Source organism: Pocillopora verrucosa, chromosome 8 (genome assembly GCF_036669915.1).
Source record: "Pocillopora verrucosa isolate sample1 chromosome 8, ASM3666991v2, whole genome shotgun sequence".
Lineage (NCBI taxonomy): Eukaryota > Metazoa > Cnidaria > Anthozoa > Scleractinia > Pocilloporidae > Pocillopora > Pocillopora verrucosa.
This window is the reverse complement of record NC_089319.1, coordinates 17,919,403-17,944,362: the sequence shown is the minus strand read 5'-3', so window position 1 is coordinate 17,944,362 and position 24,960 is coordinate 17,919,403. Positions and strand designations below refer to the sequence as shown.

Below are 24,960 nucleotides of genomic sequence, written 5' to 3'. Positions count from 1 at the left end.
CCCATGAGAGGTTTATCTGACCTTCTGTTATTTTTAGAAATGGTGTATTGTGCACGGCGTCTACTATATCGGTTTCCTCTTTCCTTGTACGTGATGAGTTCATTTGGCTCCGTTATATTTATACCGGTGAGAGAATGATATAATATAGAGCTTATCTTTGAATTTTCGATGTAAACAAACACATTACTAATAATAGCATTTCGGACAGCCACTAAAAGCGCATGGACGTGCCAAAAAAAAAAAAAAACATTTCGAATAATGCATGTGAGCAACTAAAATAATCTGAAAATATAAAATTGAATCGATCCGGGCGAGTCAGGATTGCGATCAAACTTTGAAGAAATGCAGTTTTTAGGCATAACATAATGCAGTCTCTTGAGGGACATAGCTTTTGTATGTAAAACATCAATATGCGTAAGCTCGCCTAATTGTCTTTGAACTGTTTATATAGGCAAATGCCTTTTGCGTCAACGTGAAAGTTATTGCTCAGGTAAACACGCTTGTTCTCGCAGATTTATGCGGATCTCCCCACGACTGCTAACTGCGTTACCTTTACCAACAGCTGCTATTGGACCGTTCATTTCCTGTGTTGCTGTTTTGTTACGACTTGCGGATTAAATTTCATTTAATATCAGCCATAAATTTTTTCTCGCAAAAGCCTACAGTGGTTTGTGACGAAAGTCTTGCGAGCGGCCATTTTGCTGGTGCTTGGAATTAGCGAAAGGTAAGCACTGAATTATTAATATTCTGTTCTAAGCTCTTGCTGAATGCAGTCTAGTTTACAATCGAGGTTTTGTCGATGAGTTAAGTTCCCAAGCGTATTGTTGTTGTCTAGAAACGTCGCTTCTTTGCGATGTTAAGCGAAGAGTAATCACCTTATCGCCATATTTTCCTCTTGATAATACAATAATCTCGACTGGCACGTTCTCGCACTAACTTAAACAGTTTTTTATTCCTTTAGAATCGAGGAGCAGTTTGTGAAAGCACTGAATTCAGCGATGCTTCGAACTCAACCGTCTATTCTCATTGTCTTTGTATTCGTTATGCACTATTTGTCCGCTGTAATTGGTACAACTACAAGTAAGTGGCCTTTTGCTGTGAAAATAAAAATTCTCTATCCGCTAGATTGGTGTACATTCAGTCATAAAAACATTTAAATGATTTCTTTCTGGGGTTGATTTGATATGCCTCGAGCATTGAACGTCTAAGTTTCGAAATAGCTACACGTTTTGTATGGTTCCAGTCGAATGACCATACTAAATCGATTTGAATACTATATTTTTATCCCGGAAGTAACACAATAAAGGGGTCCGATATGTAAAATTAAGAATTTTTATGCTTTTACAATAACTTATTTCCTGTATCACTTTATTTTAAAACATCTTTTTTTCATATATGCTCCTTTTTCTAATTAATGATTAAGTAACTAAACTGTAAACCATTATTTATTTTTTGTGACACAAACACAAACGAAGACTCTTCATCTGTACATCAGATATTAAGATGCAATACCATGGTTTATTGGCTTAAAAAGCGTTTAACTCTCTCCATGTTCTCAGACATCTCGTTGAGGGTCGGGCCTTTGATTGCTTTAGAACTTTCATATCCCCAAATGTTATCACGGCCAGCCCACTGCGATTTATTTGTTTGAAAGAAGAATAATCCGTCTGTAAAAAAACACACGTTTTTTGTTTTTTTTTTCCACGGGAGCTAGATAAACAAATTGAAACTTTCATTTGGCGTCTATTTCTCTTGTGTTTTGGCGAGAAAAGGCCCCATGAACGTGTGCGGCAACCTTGCAATATATCAATATTATTTTTCACGTGAGGTTTACAAGTTAGCTGAGACTTGGTAGATTAGAGCCAGTTCACATAACTCGCATCAAAAATATTTAAAGAGGGTAACTGAGTGGCCTTTGCTTATATAAATGGATATCACATGATTGAGGCTTCTTAAAATTATTCATGTGACATTAATTCTGAGTTCGTCTTCACCACGGGCGGTCAGATTACATGACAATAGGTTCAGACAGTTTTGTAGAAAAACCGGCATCTCATGAAATCACCACATTTAACCTCTGGAAAAAATGAAGATGGGTTCTCGTGACATCTTTAAAACCTGTGTTACTCTTTCCGAACTAAGAAGACTCACCCAAAGAGAGATTCCTGAAAGTTGATGGAAGCATGCGCTTTCATCATTAGTTGAACAAAGTTCGAAAATGATGGAAAGTAAATTATACAGGGAGGGGGAATCCGCGCATTTAGTCGTTTACGTTCATCAGTCCCTTTTAATTGTTATTGATTCTTCGTGATGTAAATCTTTCATCTGATGGGCTGTTTTGATATAAGTTTTGGATTTATGACAATCAATCAATATGCGCTCTCGGTATAGGTGCTAAATTACCACGACCTACACATGTGGTACACCTCTATTTTAAAAGAAAAAAACTTTGATTAACATGTCTCCTTTTTCGCTAAACAACCATTCTAGTACAAAATTATGATAGGTAAACTGCATATTTGTTGCTATTTTATGTAATAAAATTCTAAATAAGTAATCATCACACAAATTTATTGTTATCTTTAACATTAGCGATAAATGCAAGTTCACCGACTACAGCGAGTACTGGTAAGTTTTTTTCCTGTTGTTGTTCGACCTCTCGCATTAACTAAGTTAGACTATGAGAACAATTCACTGTAAACTAAATTTGAAAATTCCTTTGTAGATCTCTGTGCTGTTGAAACTGTTGACTTGTGGGGGAAAATGTCTTGCCATCATCTCAACCAATCAGATGCAAATCTAAAATATTCCACAGCTTTGCCACCCGCGTTTTCCCGCGCATTTAGTTGTTTACGTTCATCAGTCGCTTTTAATTATAATTGGATCTTCGTGATGTAAATCTTTCATTTGACTGGCCGTTTTAATTATTTAAGTTTTGGATTTACGACACTCTATCAATACGCGCTCTCAGCATAATCGCTAAATTACCACGACATATACCTGTGGTACACCTCTATTTTGAAAGAAAAAAAACTTTGATTAATATGTCTCCTTTTTCGCTAAACAACTATTCTAGTACAAAATTATGATAGGTAAACTGCGCATTTGTTGCTATTTATTTAATGAAATTCTTGTAAGTAATCATCACACAAGTTTATTCTTATCTTTAACATTAGCGACAAGTGCAAATGCATCGACTACAGCGAGTTCTGGTAAGTTTTTGTCTTATTGTTGTTCGACCCCTCGCATTTAGTTGTTTACGTTCATCAGTCGCTTTTAATTATTATTGGATCTTCGTGATGTAAATCTTTCATTTGACTGGCCGTTTTAATTATTTAAGTTTTGGATTTACGACACTCAATCAATACGCGCTCTCAGCATAATCGCTAAATTACCACGACATATACCTGTGGTACACCTCTATTTTGAAAGAAAAAAACTTTGATTAATATGTCTCCTTTTTCGCTAAACAATTATTCTAGTACAAAATTAAGATAGGTAAACTGCGCGTTTGTTGCTATTTTAGGTAATAAAATTCTTATAAGTAATCATCACACAAGTTTATTCTTATCTTTAACATTAGTGACAAGTGCAAATGCATCGACTACAGCGAGTACTGGTAAGTTTTTGTCTTGTTGTTCTTCGACCTCTCGCATTAACTGAGTTAGACTATGAGAATAATTCACTGTAAACTAAATTTGAAAATTCCTTTGTAGATCTCTGTGTTGTTGAAACTGTTGACTTGTGGGGGAAAATGTCTTGCCATCACCTCAACCAATCAGATGCAAATCTAAAATATTTCACAGCTTTGCCACCCGCGTTTTCCCGCGCATTTAGTTGTTTACGTTTATCAGTCGCTTTTAATTACTATCGGATCTTCGTGATGTAAATCTTTCATTTGACTGGCCGTTTTAATTATTTAAGTTTTGGATGTACGACACTCTTTCAATACGCGCTCTCAGCATAATCGCTAAATTACCACGTCATATACCAATGGTACACCTCTATTTCGAAAGAAAAAAAAACTTTGATGGATGCGTCTCCTTTTTTCGCCAAACAACTATTCTAGTACGAAAATAAGATAGCTAAACAGTGTATGTTTTGCTATTTTAGGCGATGAAATTCTTAATAAGTAATCATCACACAAGTTTATTCTTATCTTTAGTAATAGCGACAAGTGCAATCACAAAGTTTGCAGCAAGTACCGGTATGATTTTTCCCTTCTTGTTGTTCGATCTCTTGCATTACCTGAGCTAAACTATTAGAATAATTCACTTTTAAGCGATTTTAAAAATTCCTTTTGTAGATCTATATGCTGTTGAAACTGTTGACTGGTAAAGGAAAATGTCTTTCCATCATCTCAACCAATCAGATGCAAATCTAAAACATTCCAAAACTTTGCCACCCGCGTTTTCCCGCGCATTTAGTCGTTACTTTCATCAGTCACTTTTAATTATTATTGGATCCTCGTGATATTAATGTTTCATCTGACAGGCCGTTTTAATTATTTTAGTTTTGGATTTACGACATTTAATCAATAAGCGCCCTCAGCATGATCGCTAAATTACCACGACCTTAATGTGGTACACCTCTATTTTGAAAGAAAAAAACTTTCATGAATATGTTTCCTTTTTCCGTTAAATAACTGTTCGACGGAGTACGAAAATAAGATAGCTGAATAGCGTATGTTTTGCTATTTTAGCTAATGAAATTCTATATAAGTTATCATCACACAAGTTTATTCTTATCTTTAGCATTGTCGACAAATGCAACCCCAACGACTGTGGCAAATACTGGTAAGTTTTTTTTGTTGTTGTTCGATCTCTTGCATTACCTGAGCGTAACTATGAGAATAATGCACTTAAATTCCTTTTGTAGATATATATACTGTTAAGACACTCTTCTTCTCTTGTTTTTTTCTTTTCTTCGCTTTTTTCCCCCCCTCTCTTTCCTTCATCTACCTTTCCCTTTTCGGACCGTTGATCTTTCGTCATGTTAAGGTTGCTCTGTTTTCTTATGTTTTTGAAGTCGCTGTTACGTCAGCCAAGACGAATGATATAAGATCGATTTCGCCAACTACAGTTGTACCAGGTAAAGACGAAAGCTAGGTGTAAAGTTCCCTCTTAGGTTTGTTGTGTAATTGATCTTCGGTCGTAGAAGAGTGGGTAATGCCACTTTGTAAGTTATTTCCCCTCTCAGTTGCAAAATAGTCTAATTCTAACAACTGCAGTTTATCGAGCTCGGTTTATAGTTCTTATTTCTCAAAATAATGCTTTAGAGAAAGTTCAGGGAAAATGCCTCTTGTTCGCTACTCTTTAATATTTCGTTCATTAGTACAAATTTCCACTCTCTTTTGTAAATCAAAAGACATTCCCATTACAACTTCTTGTTCGCTATCCTGGATGACGTCCCACGCGGCAGCAATACCGTATTCCATGCTAGCCAAATATCTCATCTTCTGAGGGTGATCAAAGGTCATTTATAAAACTTTCAATGACTTCAAATTGTGTTGAGGTATCAACAATTCACGGTGTGGGACACAGCCTCCTCCTCTCCCCCAGCCCTCTTCGTCCTCAGTGATATTAGGGAAATTCATACTAACTTATTTTCATCAACAAATCCTTTTCATAGAATCTACCAAACTTGTTACATCCTCGAGCATAACAACAGCAGGTAAGATGGAATTTTGGCCTTTAACTCTCTCACTCGATCCCATGAGTGACCAAGACAGAATTTCTCCTTAAAATATCAAAGTAATGTCAAGCAGACTAGTGATGAGAAGAAAGAAAAATATCAGTAAGGGGAATATTAAATTATCCAATACCAAATTCTCCGAACCGAAATCATAGGAATTGTTTGGCAGACAGTAAGGAGAATTTCTAAAGAGATCATGGGAGTGAAAGGGTTAAACATATTGATTGTATTTTCCTCTCATATGTAATCGTTTTATTCAAGTATTTTTTTACATGTCGGATTCTCGAAAACATAATCATGTGGCGTTAGTCTTTAGTGAATACTAGATGATACAAATTAACTTCATGGTTAGATCTGACTTTTAAAGGGGGCGGATACAACCGCGCTCAAATAAATCACAGCGCATAAGGTCACAATGTTTTGCGCATGCAAAGAGATTTGACAGAAAATGAGCTTAAGCTATCGCATAACATAGCGATTCTAAAACATGGCGAGACGATTTAGTCTGATTTGTTTTCTATGCTCGAATTATTTCTCAATCAACGATGCACCTTTGTATTAATCTCCACCTTGCCATTACAGTTTGAAAATGTACTTTTTGTTAAATGTTGTGCCATCCGGAGGACAAATGTACATAACCATGCAGTGCAGCAGAACCCTAGTGCCACAGGGCAATAACGTTTGACTTATGACGACTCGAACAACCTTGTTTTAATGAAGGCTTTTCGAAAGAAGAGCATCCCAGGTTTCCAAGGCGGAAGCCACGTTTTGAAAACAACAGTAACAACGATACATTTCTAGTATTCTGATTGGTTCAGCCAGCTCCGGTTATCAGCCCATATTCCGAGTCTCCTTATATGGAAATGCATTGCGCCAACTGTTGCGGAGCTGAAAAAGCTCCGAATATCCAAACATTCAGGATTTGATAAAATTTAATAATTAACAATTATGCTATTCGCACTTGTTGGATACAAGAGTGGTCAAAGCCAACTCGGCGCCACTCATTTCGTTGGCTAATTACCGTCTCTGATCCAACGCGCGCTTATGGAATTGTTATCAATTATTCACCGAAGTGGAGGTGAATAATTGAGATACAGATACCGAAAAATAAATCTATTTCTTCCAATATACCGAAAAATAATCGGAAATGAAACTCTTGACGCGCCATTTTGCCTCATCGGCTGACCGGCGGTGAATATTACCTACTATTCACTTCTAAACTAGCCAATCAGCGCGCGCGCGGAAAGATCAATTCACTTGTGTGGTCTATACTAATTGTTAAATTTTCAGTTCATTGTTTAAAATGCACCTCTGGTAGCTACCTTTATGACATGTTACTGACATATTGTCATTGAGTTTGTTTCTTATTCTTCAGCGCCTAAAACGACTCCAACAAGTTCAACAAAAGGAACACAAATCTGGGATAAGGTCATCCATTTCATCACACCCAAGGGTATATTTATAATTGTGGTGGCCACCGTAGCTTTGATACTCATATTCTTCATCGCTTGTATCTGTTTCTGCGTGAGTTGGCTTTATTTGATTTATTTCATGTAATTTTAACTCATTTCCTGTTGTCATTGTATTTACTTTGAAGATAAATCTCTAACTTCTCTTGTTTTGATCTTTAAAATCGTTCGACCCCTCGAAACCCCTGAGCAGCTTCTATGTTCTATTAACCGCACTCCTCTCACATCTACTGGTAACGGTGACAGGAAGTTGTTTATCAATCAAGTTAGATGGTGGTTATTTCCTCTATTTTCGCAACCCTTTTTAGTTTTTTTTTTTCGACTAGCAGTTCCACGCAGTAAATTTACACCAACAATTTTGCGTCCAGGGAATGACATTTAAAAAACCTAGGGTATTGGTTAAGTCTCCATCAGTTGTAAAATATTACGTACCTGGCAATTGCCCAGACAAGTCGTTGGTTTAATTTTCGTTCGTTGTTGACCAGCTACTTTGTTCCGTGAGGACTCCCACTGCCCATGTTGACTCGCAAACAGTAACCTTCACTCACAAGTAAATACAGTGCATTGTCGAAACTAGCAGTACTTCTAAAGTATAGAGGCTAAGCGATAAGGAGACTAGTCGTTCAAATACAAAGTCGTTTCGATACAAGTCGACTCGATACACCGATAAAGTCGATTAATAACACGTAGAGAGTCGTTTCGATACAACTTCAATCACTTGCTTCGAATCGACTTTGTTGATGCATCAAATTGAATTCCGTTTGTATCGAAACGACTTGTAGCGAAACGTTTTTGTATCGAAACGTTTTTGTATCGAAACGACCGTAAACCGGTATTAACAAATACCCAAGGGAAAAAGTTGACATACAAAAGCATATCGATGAGCAGTCGTGGTTTTCACTTTTCAGTGTAAGTATACGAAGCTGAAGAGGAAAACTAACTTCCCACAGCGCATGGCGATCAATGATTCCGAATGGATACGAAGCAATGACGATCTTCTCATGTGGGAACGAAATTTGCGCGCTTCGGAAGTGAAAACAACAAATGGTATTTCTAACAGGCCATACAACGACAAAAGAGCGTGAAGCGGGCATGGTAGTTGTGCTGAGGGGTAAGTTAGTGAATTTGATAAAAAAAAATCGTATAATGCATATAAAAAAATTTCCATTATCATTCTTAGCATTTTCATTATCTGGCAGCAGTATGTGAGATTTCTTTCTTTGTTTCTTTTTCATTCCTCCAATTTAATTTTTTTCCTTATTCCTTCCTCCCTTTCCATCCATCCTTCTCTTACTCTGACCTTCATCGATTTAATCTGCTGTCCCTCTCTCGTAAAGCCAGCATTATTCACACTTCGCACTCTCTCCCTCTGGTGTCTTTCCTTCTTTCCTTCCCTCCTCTTCTTTCATTTCCCTTTTATTGTTGGTGTGTCGCATTTTTGTTTTCATCCTTCCCTTTTTTCTGTCCATGTTTTCCTCCTTCCACCAGTAATATTCCCTCTCTGATTTCTCCCTTTCACTCTCCTTCCTCTCCTTTTTCCTACCTCACTATTTTCTTCTTTCCCTTTATCTTGTCATATTCTTACCCTCGCCCACGCTTTGTTCTACCATTCTCTCCTTCCTTTTCTTCCTAACCTTCTGTTTTCCTCCCTCCTTCATTTAGCTTTCTTTTATGTCCTACTTCCTCCGTCTCCCTCTCTCTCTCCTGTTTTCCTCTTTCCCCTTCCACACCTTCCCTTCGTCTTCCGTTTCTCTCTTTCTCCCTTTATCTTCTTTTGCTGTTACCCTGTACTCTTCCTTCCTTCACTTGTATTCTCTCTAATTCCCACCCATTTCTTTTTTTCCTTTTCCTTTCCTTTCACTCTCTTTGTCTCCGTCTACCCCAATACCTTCTACCCAATCTCTTTTTCTTCCTACTTTCCTCTCCTCCCTTACCTCCTATTTCTTTCACTTCCCCTTCTTCTCTTCCCTTCAGTATTATTTCTCAAGCGTATCTTCTTGTTTGTTTCATGGCAAAATCTAACGTTTAATCACTGAATCTCTCACATACTGCATTTTTGACATAACTGTATCTATTTGTCATTTTATATCAGAATGGAAAAAAAACACAAGGAAAACCGAGCCTTCAGTGGAAGCCGAGGACATCAACAAGCCTCCAAACTTTTTGTTCTGATGTAGACGGGCATCGAGGTCAATGTGTATTTGTTTATTCGTATCTTAAAGCTTTCTTTCACTGTTTCATAATTTCTCAACCATTCTGGTATCATTTTGAAGAATCGTCGATATTCATTTACGGGTAGTAATCCCCTTGTATAGAGCTTCGTTCAAAATATTTTACGATTCCATATTTAACAGTTATTCACCGAAGTGGAGGTAAATATCCAGCACCTTCACTGACACTGGGGTGTATAATTGCTTTAGTATATACCACACAGAAACCTAACAATAAGTGTATTTCTGTCAATATAACGAAAAATGGTCGGAAATTAGACTCTTGACTTGCGATTCGTTTGTATCATTGGCTGCATGGAAGTGAATAGCACTCGCTAACCACTTCCGAAACAGCCAATCAGCGCGTGCGAAAAGCACTATTCACTCGTGTGGTATATACTAATGAGTGATAAATTCTTTGATTCTTAAGGTCTTTCCTGTTGTTTTTGATTTATTTTATGTTAAGAAACCCGGTATTTATTGTTATGAAAGCTTTCAGGTAATTGTGAAATTGTATATGCATTGTTGCTCGGTGTAATTTAGCAGTGTGCTTCTTAACGAGGTTTTAAATTAGTTATTGATATAATGGTTGTTTTACTCTTTATGTAGCTGGTTATTGGCTGTCTGCATATATGGTATTTTATTACGTAATTTCTTTTAAGCAGACGTTAAGTTAACCACGTTTACTATCGTCACTCAACTAAATTTCTTCCGCTTAGCAGTGTATATAATTAGAGGCGGTATTTACAAGAGAAACACACACCAGCGCGAGTTTCGTACCGGGATGACAAACGTGCGTACACGGTGACTTTTCTCCCCGTCCCACGTCCTGCATGACGACGTCGTCTTTTATTTACAAAAACTAATCTCTCACCACTACATCCAGTCTATCGGAGTTGAATCAGGTGGTAGCTCTTCGTTGACTAGATACCGTTGTGAGATTTCATGTACAACAACTGGGGTGAACTTTCGCTGGTATAACTTTCTCTACAATAACATTTTCTGATAGAATTAGGTGAGCGAAGACAGTGCCACGAGAGGGAGCCGAGGGGAGCTGGCGTTGTTACTTAAATCAAGGGCTAAGTAGGAGTTCTGGGGTCTAGTCGTTTCCTACCTTTTTTATGACGTAAATTTGGCATTTTGTGATAACTTTTTACAAGCAACCTCCACGCCCCTAGCCACTAGTACCATACTTGCGCAGGACCTCTTGTAAGAAAATCCTCTCCGAGCCTTTGATTATGTAGAATTGTGTTTATAGGGAGAAAAAAAGATTTATTCAGCATATTGTAGACTTAACTGAAAAATTAGGAATGCTGAAACTATAGATGACGCTTTTGAAGTTTCGTCGCATTATTTTTCGTTTTAGCCGGTGATTGACTTCAGTTTCCTTCGAAAACAAACTGCCAAGTGTTTAAAATAATACTCGGAGAAAGTTTTTAATCTTTCTTCCGATCTAATTATGAGAGAAGTGAGCTCAAAATAGAAATGATTTTATAGAGAGTTTATATCAGATTATATTGATAATTATAATATGAGGATATTTTGCAATTTTAGCAGAATAGAGATACATAATTGGCAAATTAATACATAGTCATTCACTTTTGCCTTGCGGTCACAGAATTAGGACATTTCCATAGAGAAGTTCTGGCTAAACAACTCTTGCTTGCGACGTAAATGATTCTCGAACACCCAAAGCGTAAAACCTACTTGAAACATACGCTTTCTCGTGTGCTTCTAATACCAAAGGGATTGTAGAATATTTTTTGTATTAACGTGTACAATCGAAAGTCTCTCGTGTTTCGTGAGAATATTCCACGATGAAGCAACAAAACTGATAACACCAACAGGATGGTCTAACCGATCATTTCTGTGAATTAGAAAGCGCCCTTGGATTCTAAAGAGAAGTCATGTTGCCTTGCAACTCTGTAGGTTGGCAGCCAGTAGCAGAATTAGAGATATTTAATTTGCATCATCACGGTAACATTTTTCGTTGCCAGGGTAGCAGTTGTATATTGATGGTAATGGGAACCGTATTGTGTAAATAGCTAATAGAGTTTTAGTGTTGCATCGATGTATAATATTGGTCTTTTTATGATGTACTCTTGAGTGGTTTAGAAGGGTTATTTATTTCACACCCCTTCTCCCTCGTCGGTATCATTATAACATTGTCTTCGTTATCACAGACACTTTACACTGGTAGGGAGCATATTCCGTGTGTACTCTATTGACTTCATAGAAGGCAAACATTAGCGTTTAGTCTACTGAATGTAATACTAGTGGTAGATCTTACGATCAAACAAATTGCTTATTCGGATTATTACGCTAAGGGGGCATTGCTTGATGAAGAGTACTTGAAAAGGTAAAAAAAAGAAAAAACTGTCAGATCTCAAGAAACGTTTATAGATAAAGAGCATTTAGGCTCAGAACTACGCATTCGTTTGGTCAAAACAGCTTTTTCTATGATTTTGTCGTAAATTTCTCTGCAAATATTCCTTTGAGTGAACGTGATTACCGATTTTAGGTTATGACCAAGGTTAGACTTGATCCAGGTAAAGCTTTTTAAATTTTTTATAACGTGAAACGTGTACTTCGGTTCTTAACCTTTAACGTTTCAAATTGAATCTTAACTGAGTAGCTATTGAAGTTTAATTAAGATTTCCCTTATTGTGTTCGGTAAAGTAAGCTCAAGTAACGAATAAAAGCAAACTGATTTTTGTAGTTTACTTATCCAAGAACGAGTTATTGTCATGAGGTGTATTTACTACTTTACTTTTCCCCTGCTTGATTTTGAAAAAGTGAAGAGAAGTAAAGTTGTCTTGTCTTTCTCGCTTGTAGTTACGTCAGAGGTAACTCCTAAAGTTTTCTAACATTGTATTTAGTTGCCTTTTAAGTCGTAAAAGGCTTTGTTTTAGTGGGTCAGTATTTCGCAATAAAACATACTTTCTAGTACTCACGTGAACATTGTTCATTTTATTTATATTAGCAATTTGTTCTACATAAATTAGATCTACATTTACGGTTGTGGTTGAGAAAGATGTGGACAAATTTTGATTTCAGTTTAAGTTAACAGAAATTCGATTTGAAAGGGACTCGCTATTATTTCAGATACCGATACACAGATCTTTCTCTTTTTATTAACTCACTCTATAGCAGCGGTTAAACTGCAAATACGGTAGTTACGCTGGAACCACTTATAATCGACTGTTAGATTTACTTTTCCTCGTTTACGTGCAATTTTGGAGAACTCGGCCATGAATTCCATCTTTGTAGCGGTTTCCAGCTCTAATTTTGATCAACACCACCTTAGTCGGTCGAGGTAACGGCCTGTGATTAAAAGTCATGGTGTTTAATTCCATGAGATCAAAAAAGATATAGGAGAGTCTCATTGGGGTGATGGCTCCATTTGTCCAATTTTTACGCCTGACGGCTAAAGATTTTTTGGCCGTTTTAAGGGCTAACGGTTCACCTTATTGATACCCTCTTACATATATCACCATGCAATGTAAAGTTTATATATTAGTGACAACTTATTCCATTCTATGCTATCGGCACAGGATAGCATAGAATGCGCGCTCTTAGTTAAAAACTCGTTTTTCTCCCGAAAAATGCGAGCCAAATTAGAGAGACCTTACAATTGGTTACGTATCTTTGCACAGGCAAATAGCTTGAAGGCAAAAGAGGAATTGGAATTGAAATCCAAATGAAACTTTTGCTTGGTAACAGATTGTTGGTAACTCACTCCATATGCTACCTTCTACCTTTGATTCAGGGCGCGAGTGTACCACGTTTTTAGCTTCTTTATGTGATTCTGTCGTGTTGCATTGTGCATCTTGTTTCGCGCATGAAGGTAGGCGTTGATGGTTAAAGTTTCTTACTATACGAAATTCGTTAAAGAAATTGGAAAGGGTCTTTGAAAGGCATTTTTATCCCCAATGATGATGATTGCCTTTCAATCACAAATGATGTACACAGATACTTACTTGGTCTTCCTTCGCACGTGAGTTTCCTGTTACTTCACTGCCACCATCATTACTTCCATTAGCGAAGGACTGCAATGCCTCTGGGTCTCCAGAGATTTGTTTAGTTTTAATTGATTGTACTTGTACAGCTTCGCTTGCTGTTAGGTCCTCGCGAGAATTCCTGTACCCGTGGTTAATTTGACTGCCTTGGATAGTTATTTTTCGTTCTTGCATCTTCAGTACCACAAGTTTTGTCTCTGACTCTGTTTGTTCAGAATACCAGAAGTTGTTGAAGCTTGAAAGCTCGTATTTTTCACTTCTACGCACACCACCTCGTTGTTTACTAATTTTAGCCTTGAAAAAGAGAATTAGAAAAAAGAAATTTCATAACGAAAAGTCCTAATAATTCACCACATAATATATATTTTTATTATTATTCATTATTATTATTATTTGTCATTATTAACCATATATTTCCACAAAAACTATTTGGTGAACCCATCATTCATACAGATGTTAATCACTTCCGGCGAGGTAAGGTATATCAGATCCTGACCTCTAGAATTTAATAGAAACATGGTTATTTTAACGACTGTGGTGATCTATACCAAGTAAGGTGCGAATTCTTGCTTTGACTACCAGAAACATCACATGCTATTTATGTCATAATGTTACAGGAACTGAATGAATTTGTTCACAAGGATTGGAAGGTTATAAGTGTAAGTTACTACAGACAATGATCTGTAAGAGAGATGATGGGCGAAGTGATGTAAGCCACTGTCTTTACTTGGTGGACTATATTATCCTGCTGTTCATTACACTTTGGTACTCGCCCGTCTAAGAAAAACTTTGCATGCAAATTGCATCAAATGGTGCCTACAGGTTTCTGAAATAACTGAAGGAAAAAACATTTTACCGATGCAAAAACTTTTTCAATCATGAAGGTAAGAAATGCCATAATGTGAGACGATAAGTCCAAAGGATAAGGAAACAAACCTGGTCTCCCGATGTACTTACCACTAATATGCATATGATAATCAACAGCAAGAATACCACAATGCTGGCAATGATGATTATGATGACCCATCGCTCGATGGACTTTTCCTGTGTTGTAGGGCTGGTTGTGGGTAAGTTCTGTGTGGTTGGAGCGTCCTTTTCTTTCACTTGGAGGCTTTTCAAAGGCAGGTCTAAAACACCTGTACTATTTGCCTTAACGAGTGTTCTTTCTATGAGACTTTCGTTCACCGTGGCTTGCTTATTTACATACACAATAAAATCGACGCCAACGCTGCTCTCCCACAAACGCAGAACTTGAACTGAAATAAAACCTTCAAGATCTTTCAGCGCGTTGGTCAGTTTATCTTTTATTGTAGTTTTAAGTGTTTGGGATCCCGGTGGATACTCGTAGTGTGGTTGCCATGGCATTCCTAGAATCATCCGACCTTCGAACTGACTTGGAATCTCGGGCGGTGGTTTCGTTTGTGTCGAGGCACTGGATGAAGTCACTAATACAGGTGTTGCAGCTCCAACTGTTGTTGTATTAATAAAGATTTGTGAACTCTTTGTGGTAACTTTTTGAGCTGTTTGAGGTTCTGAAGAAGCTTGAGTCCGGGTGTTTTCTAACGTAAGCACGGTCGTTTTAGGAGAGAATGTCAAACTTGAGTGACCAGGAAATATCAATGAAATTACTGATTCAAGCGATTTAGTGGATTCAATGGGGTGGAGACTCGTTGCAGAAAATCGAGAAACCTCAGAATTCATTTCTGATAATTCAAGCTTTAAAGTAGTTACTGACGTCAACGCCGGACTAGTCCTCTTCGAGGGTTCGTGTACGAACGATGCAGAACCCCCATGTTTAGAACTGTACGTGGCAGACAAAGGCACACTTTGCTTTTGTGAAACTTTTGAGATACTAGTCGAGGCCGAATACGATGATGATGTGATCTTATCAACAGCTGTTATCTGGCTTGTAATCACAACGGTTTGAGTTGTACTATCTTTTGGCAGAAATAATGATGATGACGGTCGGTGGCTCATTGACGGTTTTTGGATCAATGTACTCCTGTTAAATGCAGACACGAGCATGGAGGAGGGAGAGGGATATACTGAAGTTTTAGTAAGTGGCACGTTTTGACGAGTCGATGCCCTCTTTTGTTGCACAGTTGATATGCTTTTACTGCTTTGTTTTGAGGAGTATTTTTCAGTGGTCGTTAGCTGTGGTGTACCCAGAGGCGTGGCGGTTGGGATTGTAACAAGCCTCGTTGTCATCGCTTGTGTAGAGAATTGTAAATAACGAGTCAAAGTTTGTGTTGATTGAATTGGCGTTGAGGGCAATTTACGGCTTGAGGTTACGATTGAAGTAAGGATGCTTGAATAACCAGCATGTGATGTGTTATTGGACATAATTTGCCCATCAGTGCTTGGAGATGATGACTGTTGTAAGGAGAGTACAGTGGCTTTGCTAAATGTCGCTTCTGGTGATTCACATGATTCATTTATCAGATACGGCGTAGAAGACGTATGTAACACTGAAGCTTCACCAATATTTGTTGAATTCAAAGTAGAAATCTTGGACTTCTCAATCTGCGTGGTTTTGCTTCCCAATGATGGTCTTTTAGTTGAAGTTAATGTTTTATCTGTTGTTGAAATAGACGCAGCTGTTGTGAGATAACGAGGAAGAATCGTTGTGTTGCTTTCAGTCACTGAAACATATTTTGACGATGTTTGTGTGGCTGATTTAGACAATTTACGCGAACTTTTGAAGAGGAAAGAAGTGGAGGTTATTGGTTTCAACGTACGAGACTTTGGAAAGCTGTGAGCAACCAATGATGTTGTGGTGAGCATCTTACTCGGTGATATTGATGTGGCTTTCGGGAATGAAATAGTACTAGATTGATGAGAAGTGTTTGAGGTAAACTCTAAAGTATTGGTTGAGATTATGTCAGGCGAGGCAGATCCCGAGATACCAACTTGCTGTGTGTTCTGACTTTCAGTGTTTGCAGTATTGAGGCTTTCTTCGGTGACATTGCCGGTGTTTATAGTACTTAGGCTTTTTTCGGTGACACTGCTAGTGTTTATAGTATTAAAGTTTTTTTCGGTGACACTGCCAGTGTTTATAGTACTAAGGCTTTCTTCGGTGACACTGCCAGTGTTTATAGTATAAGGGTTTTTCTCGGTGACACTGCCAGTGTTTATAATACTTAGGCTTTTCTCGGTCACACTGCCAGTGTTTAGAGTATCGAGCCTTTTTCCGGAGGTTTCAACGGATGACGACATTCCAGGACGTGTTGTGATTGGTGTCTTATGGTACCTGTGGGTGGTTGTGACTTGTTTAGAGTGTTCGCTGTTAACAGGAGGAGATTTCTTGACAGCAGTGGGGGAAAAGGAGGATGTCCTTCCTACAGTATTGCTCAATGGTTGAGGAGTCGAGGCTTTGACATTCAGAAGAGCTGTCGAAGGTTGTAGAGTGGTTACCTTTTTCGCTGACGTACTTGGTTGAACTAAAAATGAAGCTGATCCTGTACCACTCTGAACAAAATATGATGTCACCTCTGTAGCATGAAGATTTTGAGAAATGCAGGTAGTGATGGTAATCTTGTCAGGAGAAGTTATCAGATTCGCGGAGATTCCTTTCGGGCTCACATGTACAGATGTGGATAAGAGAGTTGTGATACTAGGACACGCTGTGACACCTTTTCCCGATGTAACACGTGTGGTTTTGGTCAACTTTATATCTGATGAAGTATTTGGCATCGAGGAGATGGCCTCGTTTTTAGTTGATTGATATAATAGATACACGCTACTTTTATTGTACGAATAACTCGATCTTGAGGCCTGGGTACCAGTAAAAAGGGCAGAGATTTTAGTGGATGATTCATTATATGGAACTATTCGGTACACAGTGACACCTGTGAAGGGAGTTTGGCCATGGTGAGATACTGCAACACCTGTGGCTTGGAAAGATAAAGTTTTTGTTTCAAGTAAGTTATGTTGGGTTTCTTTTGTTTGAAGGCTCTCTGCAGGGTTGAAGTACCCTGAAGCTTTGGTGTCAGAGAAAAATTGAGATGAGGTAATTTTTACGGTCGTAGTTGAGAGGAGCGTGGAATTGTATTTGACTCGCTCAACGCTCACAGAAGATGTAATTAGATCTGTTTTGGACTGGCTGTGCATTATACTGACGTATGATGAGGTTTGTCGAGTCCAAGGCAGGGCTGCTTGAACCGCTTTCTGTGTTGTATCTAGTGTTGCTTGTACCTTTGTCTGAGATGATAGCAACGTAGTACCTGTCAATTATTTGAGAGTAAAATAGTTAAATTATAGCCTGGATTACGAAATAATTTTACGACACAAATTTCTCGCACCTTTCCGGAAAATACTGACTAACCAGGAAAATTAAGGGAAACTTTTCACATAATTCTTTTTCATGGTGGACGATAAAGTGAGAGAGGAAAACATTCTTTTGTCAATCGTGGCTTTTGACACTTACATTCGTGTTTCTTTTTCTCAGTCATGCCTTTCTGCACGAGTCAAACATAAATTATAAGCAAGTGCCACCTTAAAGTCATTGAGAAATTTTATTGTGAAATAATTATCCGATGTATGTCAAGACTTGATTTAGAGGAAAGAAAGATCAAACGCTGCTTGAAAACATCACTTAGAACAGAGGTCAGTCTAGATCTGTCATTCAAGGAAAGTTGCATCTAACGGTTTTATCTCGTTATTTTCATATATTTTTCTGGTGGAAATCCTTTCTCGATCATGGATATGCAGTTTTATTTTAAGCTCGACTCTAAAAGGTGAGTTGTTCTTAAGATTATACTTATAACATCTTAAAGAAGAAAGTTTCGAGTCATGCGACATGTCTGAAAAGTAGCTGTAGAACATTGTTTGGAATATGTTGCTATTTTAAGCAAAATTTCCGTGACAGGTTTGCGGCCTAGATCATAAAGAATAAATTGTTTGAAATCATTCTCATTTGAAACTTCACGCCAGTCAATTGACATTCGCGTATTAAATGCGAAATTAATCGCACTCAATTGACGTTCTCATGAATTTAGAAATCTACATTCACGGGACAACTTCGCAATGAACTAATCGACAGAATTTTAGTTAAATAAGAGATGCTTAATTCAAAGCACCATAGACGCTTAAAGGCTCATGAATCAATCAATAAACTCTTATTCCAAGCGGATGGTAATGGTAAACAACCGGTACTCTGCCATTAACAAAGCAAACAGCTTTTTACGTGTTCCTGTCAAACTTGAAATTAATCGCACAAAGTTTCAATTTTAACACCGCTTGGTAATGCAAATGTTTTCCATCAAATTTCTTCCTCCAACTTTAATTTTTCGCCCCCATTTATTCGAACAATGATTTTTTCGGAATTCAAAAAGTCGTGCTGCCGAATAGTTTTCAGGAAATTATGTTACAAAAACTTTTTTTTTTAATTATGTTCGAATTTATGCAGGACGCTGTAGACATGGCAGATCAGTCTTAACTGACAGAGGCGAGTATTGTATTAACAGCGCTGCCAAAAATTGTAAATATACTAAACATTGAAAAAAGTTACAGAATTCTCCAAAATCTCTATTTTGACGATTCGAAATTAAAGTTGATTCAAAGTAAAGGTTTATTTATGAACAGAACAAATTTCCAAAATTCTTGAAATTATCATGCCAAGAAGGTAACTCACCAAGAACTGCTGGAAAGAACCTCCAAGTAGTTATTAAAATCCAAGCAATTGTCGACGAGGCAAATTGACACATTTTCTTTCACGTTGAAATAATCTTTTTCCCCGAATTTTCCGCTGCAAAACCGAGGCTAAACCATCGCTGAATAAATCACAACATAAATAATTCAGCTTTCTCAACTTCCACGCCGAACAGGCTATTGTATTTGGTTCACCTGTCTTCTGTGCGGGGTAGCCACCAACGAAAGCTGACCTTTAAACGGTACTTTTCTCCACAAACCCCAGAGGTGTATAGTTCAAAGACAAAATTGATGTTTGTCAGAACAAATTTGTCTTCGCATACATTATAATTAATTACGTAATCTGGGATGACGATCATTCAAAAAGACCAATAAAAATTATTAAAGATCTTTTGTGTAAACCAAGTTTCCTTTTATGGTCATAACAGAAATAAAAAATTTGAATAAATTGAATGAATGGAAAAGTGAGAGAAACGTTGCCATTAGCAATTACTGTACGTTGGGCTTCATTATTTAATGATAGATTAATATTAAGCTGGGAGAAAAATTTAATTTTCGAGTGGTAGGGTTGTTCTGCATTAGTGACTCACTGTCGTTAAGGAACAAGCCGTGTTGTTCCATTGGTATAGAACTCAAGTTTTCTCTTATGGGGAGTCTCTTGCAACCTTGACCACCACCTCTACCAGCCGCCTTTCAGAAACCCAAAAGATCCAGGGCCACTAATTTTCCCACATTGCAGATCGCCAGGTATCATTGTTTAAAGATCAAATCTTAAAAAGTTTTGTCTTTCTCTTCAGATTGAATTCTGAACAACTAGTATATTCGGAAGCAAGGGTTTAAATCCTGTTGCAGCTTTGACTTTTTAAGAATTTATTTTCTGCAAATTCTATGTAATTTTTTCACCTGCAGGGATTGTTTTGTTACAGTACTTCTTATTTACATAAGCAATTTCTATTTTTACCTCATCCTTTGATTGTTAACAATCATTGATCAACTTTCCTATGGCAAATTTCTTTTCTTTGGTTTTTTTGTTTTTTATGTGACAAAAACTTTTATATATCTGATAATGCAAAGTGTATAGGACCTCCTATTAAGAAGTGTGCAGCAAAAAAAATTGGGACTGTAAGAGGCCACAGACTTTGACCTAACAGGCAAGTAGCTATGCTCGAATAAAATATTTGCTATGTCATAATCCATAACTTCTAGAAAGTTGAAGAGGTTTGGTAAATATAAATCAGTGATTTAATTTATAGATTTATAGATTTTTAAATATTGTTACCCCCCAAACAAAGGAAAATCAGCTTGGTGGATTTCATGATTTTCGCAAATTTTTGCCATTATCAAATGTCCTTGATGATGTCCTAGCATTCACATGTATTCCCAAGTAGGGGGAGGTCTGGTGAGAGTATGGTGTCTATCAAAGCAAACAACACAAAGACCTTTGAAAGGAGGATCAAACCTGGAACATTTCCCAAAAATCCAAATTGCTAAAAATTACATGCAAATTTGTCCACTGTAGTGAAAGAAATATATTTGGCAATCATTTCCAGTGGGAAATGGGATTAAAACCAACAGAATGGAACCAAAAAAAATATGTAGACCTAACCCTAATCCCCCTGGTCACCCAGGGCTCCAACCAAAAACCTCACAGTTTTAAGCAAGGTTCACTACAGATAATGTCACTGTTTCTCCTAATGAAAAACCCTGTGATTTTTTTGTGTTCATTTGATTACTTTATTTTTCTCTTGGCAATCATGTGATTGTACTTGAGGAATTGTTTTCATTGGAAATTGTAAAAATGAAAAATTTAATTTAAAAAAAGAAAGGGTTAAACCTTCAAAGGTTTTCATGTGTTGTAATCTGTAATGTACAATTCCCTCAGCACTAAAAGGACTATACACTAAACATGTTCAGGAAAACACAGTAATACTATGACTAAATGCCGCATGGCCATTAGGAGTTTTATATTAAACACAAAAGGCTGCTTATTTACGTGAGGTCTAACATGAACCATGGTTTTATGCAAGCAGTGGGCCCCAAATATTCTCTATAAGAGGGTTGTTTTCATTTACTAAATGACCTTCCACTGCTTGCTTCCTTGACACTGTTCACAAAAATAAATGTTCAGATGAAAGATTCAGCAAATTCAAGGTAGTTTAGAACATGGTTTTGTTAAACAACAGCTAAACTTTAGTAAATAACTGGCCCAAAATTTTCAGAGCAAGGCTTATCATCTATCAGTTATAATTGCTGCACAATGAATTGAATTGATAAACTAATACCCATTCACACCACCAAAACATGTTTAGTTAAACCAGGTTTAACTGAATGAAAATCAGAAACAAAATACTGAAAAACTGAGTTTTCCATAGGATTCAAGTAATCACTAACTTGTATTTTCACTGTGCTACATTTGAAGTTGATAAATATTGATATAAGCAGCTTCTAGGAAGAAACAAATTTTACACTATGTTTGACAAAACAGCTTTAAAACATTTTTAAGTGTTGATGTGAGTGGGGTGTAAGTTAAAACAAAAGTGTCAAGAAATATATTTCCAAAGATAGTTTCCCTGATTATTTTAGTCTGATTTTTACTGACTTTGTTCTTCTGCTGTAGAAGAGTCATCTTTCTTAAGATTTTTTATTCATTCCACCTCAGCAACAGACTTCAAATGATGATGCATATTAGACTCTCTGATATCAAGTTCATCCAGATTCTCTCTCTCCCCCTCAGGGTCAGAAGTGCCCTGAAGATCAACAATCCATCAACTCTTCCTCAGAGAAGCTACTCCCAAGCAGGCCTCTTATCAAGGCATCATTAGAATCCAGCTCACTTTTGCTGTTAAACTCTGGAGCATTTGCAGAATTACCCTGCTGGCCCTGTTACACCTCCATCCTTACTTTGGTTAGTTAAAGAACTGCTTGGACCTGAAGGTTGAGCCAGGGTGTCATTAGTAGAAGAACTGTCTACAGCTGAGCTATAAGGCTGTTGTGTTTTTTCCTTATTGATGCATGCTTCTGCCATCTGTATCTTTCTCTTGTGATTGTTTTTTGCAAGTTATTTCCTCTTCATATACAAACACTTAACTGTAGACAAATACATCTTTCCGCAGTTTTTGTGAAAATCAACAATGTCATCAATACATCTAGCAATGGCAGTGTTCTTAAGCGATTTTGGAATCCAGGGTACATCTTTTGCCAGTTCAACCAAACCCCTTCTGGTATTCTTCATTTGTGATTTCAGCAGGGCATCTGTCACAGGATTTTTGTCTAAAACTTCCGCGATCTTTTCTTTACGCGGAGTAATTTTTTTTTTACCTTCTAGTACGATAAGAACCACAGCCATAGCAGAGGCGAAGTGATTTCTCTCGCCGGCCAGACTGAAGTGCTTAAAAATGTGACACAAATCAAATTAGGTTTTCTCGGCAGACTTATCTTCAATGTCTAACTGTGCAAGAACACGTACCAGCGACGACGCAGTTCCAATCGGCTCCAGGTGAAGATCAAGAGCTTTTAAAATGATTTTCACCGATCTACCGAGACTAAACATGTTACACTGCGAGATCTCCGCCATACGTCTGTAGTTTATCTGCATGTGATTCCTCCTGCAAACGATGAACAGACAACTCGCAGTAAGAATGTCTCTGAGACGACTTATGTGTCGAGTTTCTCCTGATTTAATTTTTTTGATGTTACAGTGGTTAAGAGAAAATCCTTTGCTTCCTTTACAGTTTCGTTTGGAAGATTCATGCGCTTTGCAAGCTCACGCAGGAACTTCTGAAGTTGCTTTTTAGATACTGAAATGTCGCCTGTTGGAGTAATCGCTGCCTCACCGTACTTGGCAGATCGTAACGTCCATCAAACTTTGCCGTACCATCAGCTGTCATGGCGGTAGAGCCATTTTGACGATCAACATCAAAGTTGAAAACTCTACTCTCCAAACTAGTTCTCCTCCTTCTGCATCAACTGCCTCTTTGTGGCAAACGGGGCACTTTGATGGCATTATAACGGTAGGCTTGTGGATCACGATCGATTAATGAGACACACTTCAACGTTGGGGAAACGAAGTGCCCTCGAAGAAAAAGTTCCAATGTTACAGGCGTACCGTCACTAGTGCTAGTTTCTTTTCAACTATTGTTGACTAGTGCCAGACTGTCCCCTAAATAGGTCCGCAATGCGAACTAGCCATTGAAGAAGCAGACAAGGGGACAAACTGAAACTAAAAACAAAAATGGAAAGTAAGAAAATAAAAAACTGTTCGGTGGGTAGTTGCAGCTCAGTGCAAATCATGGTGAAAGGCTCTCTTAAACATTTGAAATAACAAAGAAGCGGTCTACCATCGTATAATTTTTCGCAATTTGGATCCGGTAGTGTAGCCCGTAAGTACGCTAGTTTTTGATGTTAGGTCCTCCGCAAAATCTTTACTTATCGCAATTTGGATAGAATTTGGTAGAATATCCAGCAGAATTACTGAGTACTTCTCCTTACTTTGTCCATGTCTTTTCTCTGCCATTTGTTCCTTTTCCTAACACTGGCATTTTTTACCCCTTTTTCTTTCTCGTGCGGGCAAATCAACTTTAATAAGGAAATATTGCCACAAAAGTCATGCAATTTATTTAAGCTTCTTTGGATGCAAATTCACGCCAACCTCGCTTCCAAGATATTTCCTCAAGGCTGAATTTCCACGTGAAACCTTTCAACTCATTTCCATATTTTGTTTCCTCGAGGTGAGAACTGTTTTTCGTCGTTGGAAAGAAAGAACAAGAAAACACTCGCCAGATAATCAAGTTTTCCGTCTAAACATGGACAGAAGCAATGAGGAGAAATTGCTTCTTTTCTTGGAGACTTGACTCGGACCAACAGCCTTTCCCTTTCAATGCAGAACACATGGTAAGATAGGAGTGAATATAACTGGTTAACTTGTATAATGCGCTTAACGAATTAGCAAGGAGACTGTAAATTGATAGTTAGAATTTTTCGGACTTGCGCTCGCGACAAGCAACTCCACACTCATATCTTCGTTTGATAGCGATACCAGGTTTCTGGGAACATATTGAAAGAGAATTTTTATCGATAAATTGCTTCAGTCCAGCGGGAAATTCAAACCGAAGTTGAAAATGAGATGTTAAGACTGATTCTTGCTGAATAGGAGTTAAAGAAATCTTGAATAGATGAGAATTTTTTTTTTCTGTGAGTGCTCTTCTAATTTAACATTCAATTCAATGATTGAATCCTTGAAGACAAACCTCGGGAAATAAAAGACGGTGTTGTATCCTTCTTTCGTACGTAGGTGACGGAATATGGATGAGGCCTTGTAAACCAAGCATGGGAGTTAACAAATAAAAAGGGAAAAAGGAAACAATTACGTAAAGGTAAGCATCTGAATCCAGTTGTTTGAAACAGGTTTCGCGGTAAAGTTTCCGCACAGCCCCATACTACATTATGCATTCAGTTCTTGGATAGAGAAAACAATGACAAAAACAATACATTGCTATTAGGAAAACAGATTTGTTTTACAATAGTATGGGGCTGTGCGGAAATTTTACCCAGGTTTCTAATCTGTGTATGTGACTGCTATCTTAGACATGCATAAAATCATGTTAGGCTGAGTCAGGCCAAAAGCCAGAATTTTAGAGTCAGATCATGCGTTATTTTGTTTCATGAAGAAAAGTAATTAAACGATATGCAAATGATTCCTCAGAGGATTTATGGACGCAAAGCCATGTCACTAAAAAAGAATGATCGGAATGTTCGCAAACACGGCTCTCTGCTTTGCACAAATTGTATCTCTTTAATGCGTTGCCCTTTTAATAACTGAAAAATGCAGAACAACTCTCCTGTTATTTTGCAAGCCAAGTAAGAATATTAAACGAATTTTTTTCCCTCAAAATGAGGATCGTAATGTTTTAACAGTATTTG

The 24,960-nt window shown here is 37.5% G+C and overlaps 2 protein-coding genes and 1 pseudogene across 4 annotated transcripts; 1 reads left to right on the top strand and 2 right to left on the bottom strand.

The window, feature by feature from the left end:
• Window positions 1-286: 286 nt before the first annotated feature.
• On the top strand, window positions 287-12,322 carry LOC131795422 (uncharacterized). Of its 2 annotated transcripts, XM_066171061.1 has the most exons (13): window positions 287-490; window positions 563-724; window positions 962-1,080; window positions 2,593-2,628; window positions 3,177-3,212; window positions 3,584-3,619; window positions 4,166-4,207; window positions 4,755-4,796; window positions 5,029-5,091; window positions 5,632-5,673; window positions 7,070-7,218; window positions 8,072-8,274; window positions 9,256-12,322. In XM_066171061.1, exons 3-12 carry the CDS (start codon window positions 999-1,001, stop codon window positions 8,246-8,248), a joined length of 705 nt encoding a protein of 234 aa, XP_066027158.1. In that variant the 5' UTR covers window positions 287-490; window positions 563-724; window positions 962-998; the 3' UTR covers window positions 8,249-8,274; window positions 9,256-12,322. The 2 variants fall into 2 exon arrangements, with proteins under 2 accessions (XP_066027158.1, XP_066027157.1); XM_066171060.1 differs by having other exon boundaries at window positions 287-724.
• Window positions 12,323-12,391: 69 nt separating this feature from the next.
• LOC131795490 (uncharacterized) lies at window positions 12,392-19,246 on the bottom strand. Of its 2 annotated transcripts, XM_059113075.2 has the most exons (4): window positions 19,025-19,246; window positions 14,350-17,615; window positions 13,354-13,686; window positions 12,392-12,697 (listed from the first exon to the last, which is right to left on the bottom strand). In XM_059113075.2, exons 1-4 carry the CDS (start codon window positions 19,095-19,097, stop codon window positions 12,677-12,679), a joined length of 3,693 nt encoding a protein of 1,230 aa, XP_058969058.2. In that variant the 5' UTR covers window positions 19,098-19,246; the 3' UTR covers window positions 12,392-12,676. The 2 variants fall into 2 exon arrangements, with proteins under 2 accessions (XP_058969058.2, XP_058969057.2); XM_059113074.2 differs by having other exon boundaries at window positions 12,392-13,686.
• Window positions 19,247-19,911: 665 nt separating this feature from the next.
• LOC131795472 (uncharacterized) lies at window positions 19,912-23,142 on the bottom strand (annotated as a pseudogene).
• Between the last annotated feature and the right edge of the window lie 1,818 nt (window positions 23,143-24,960).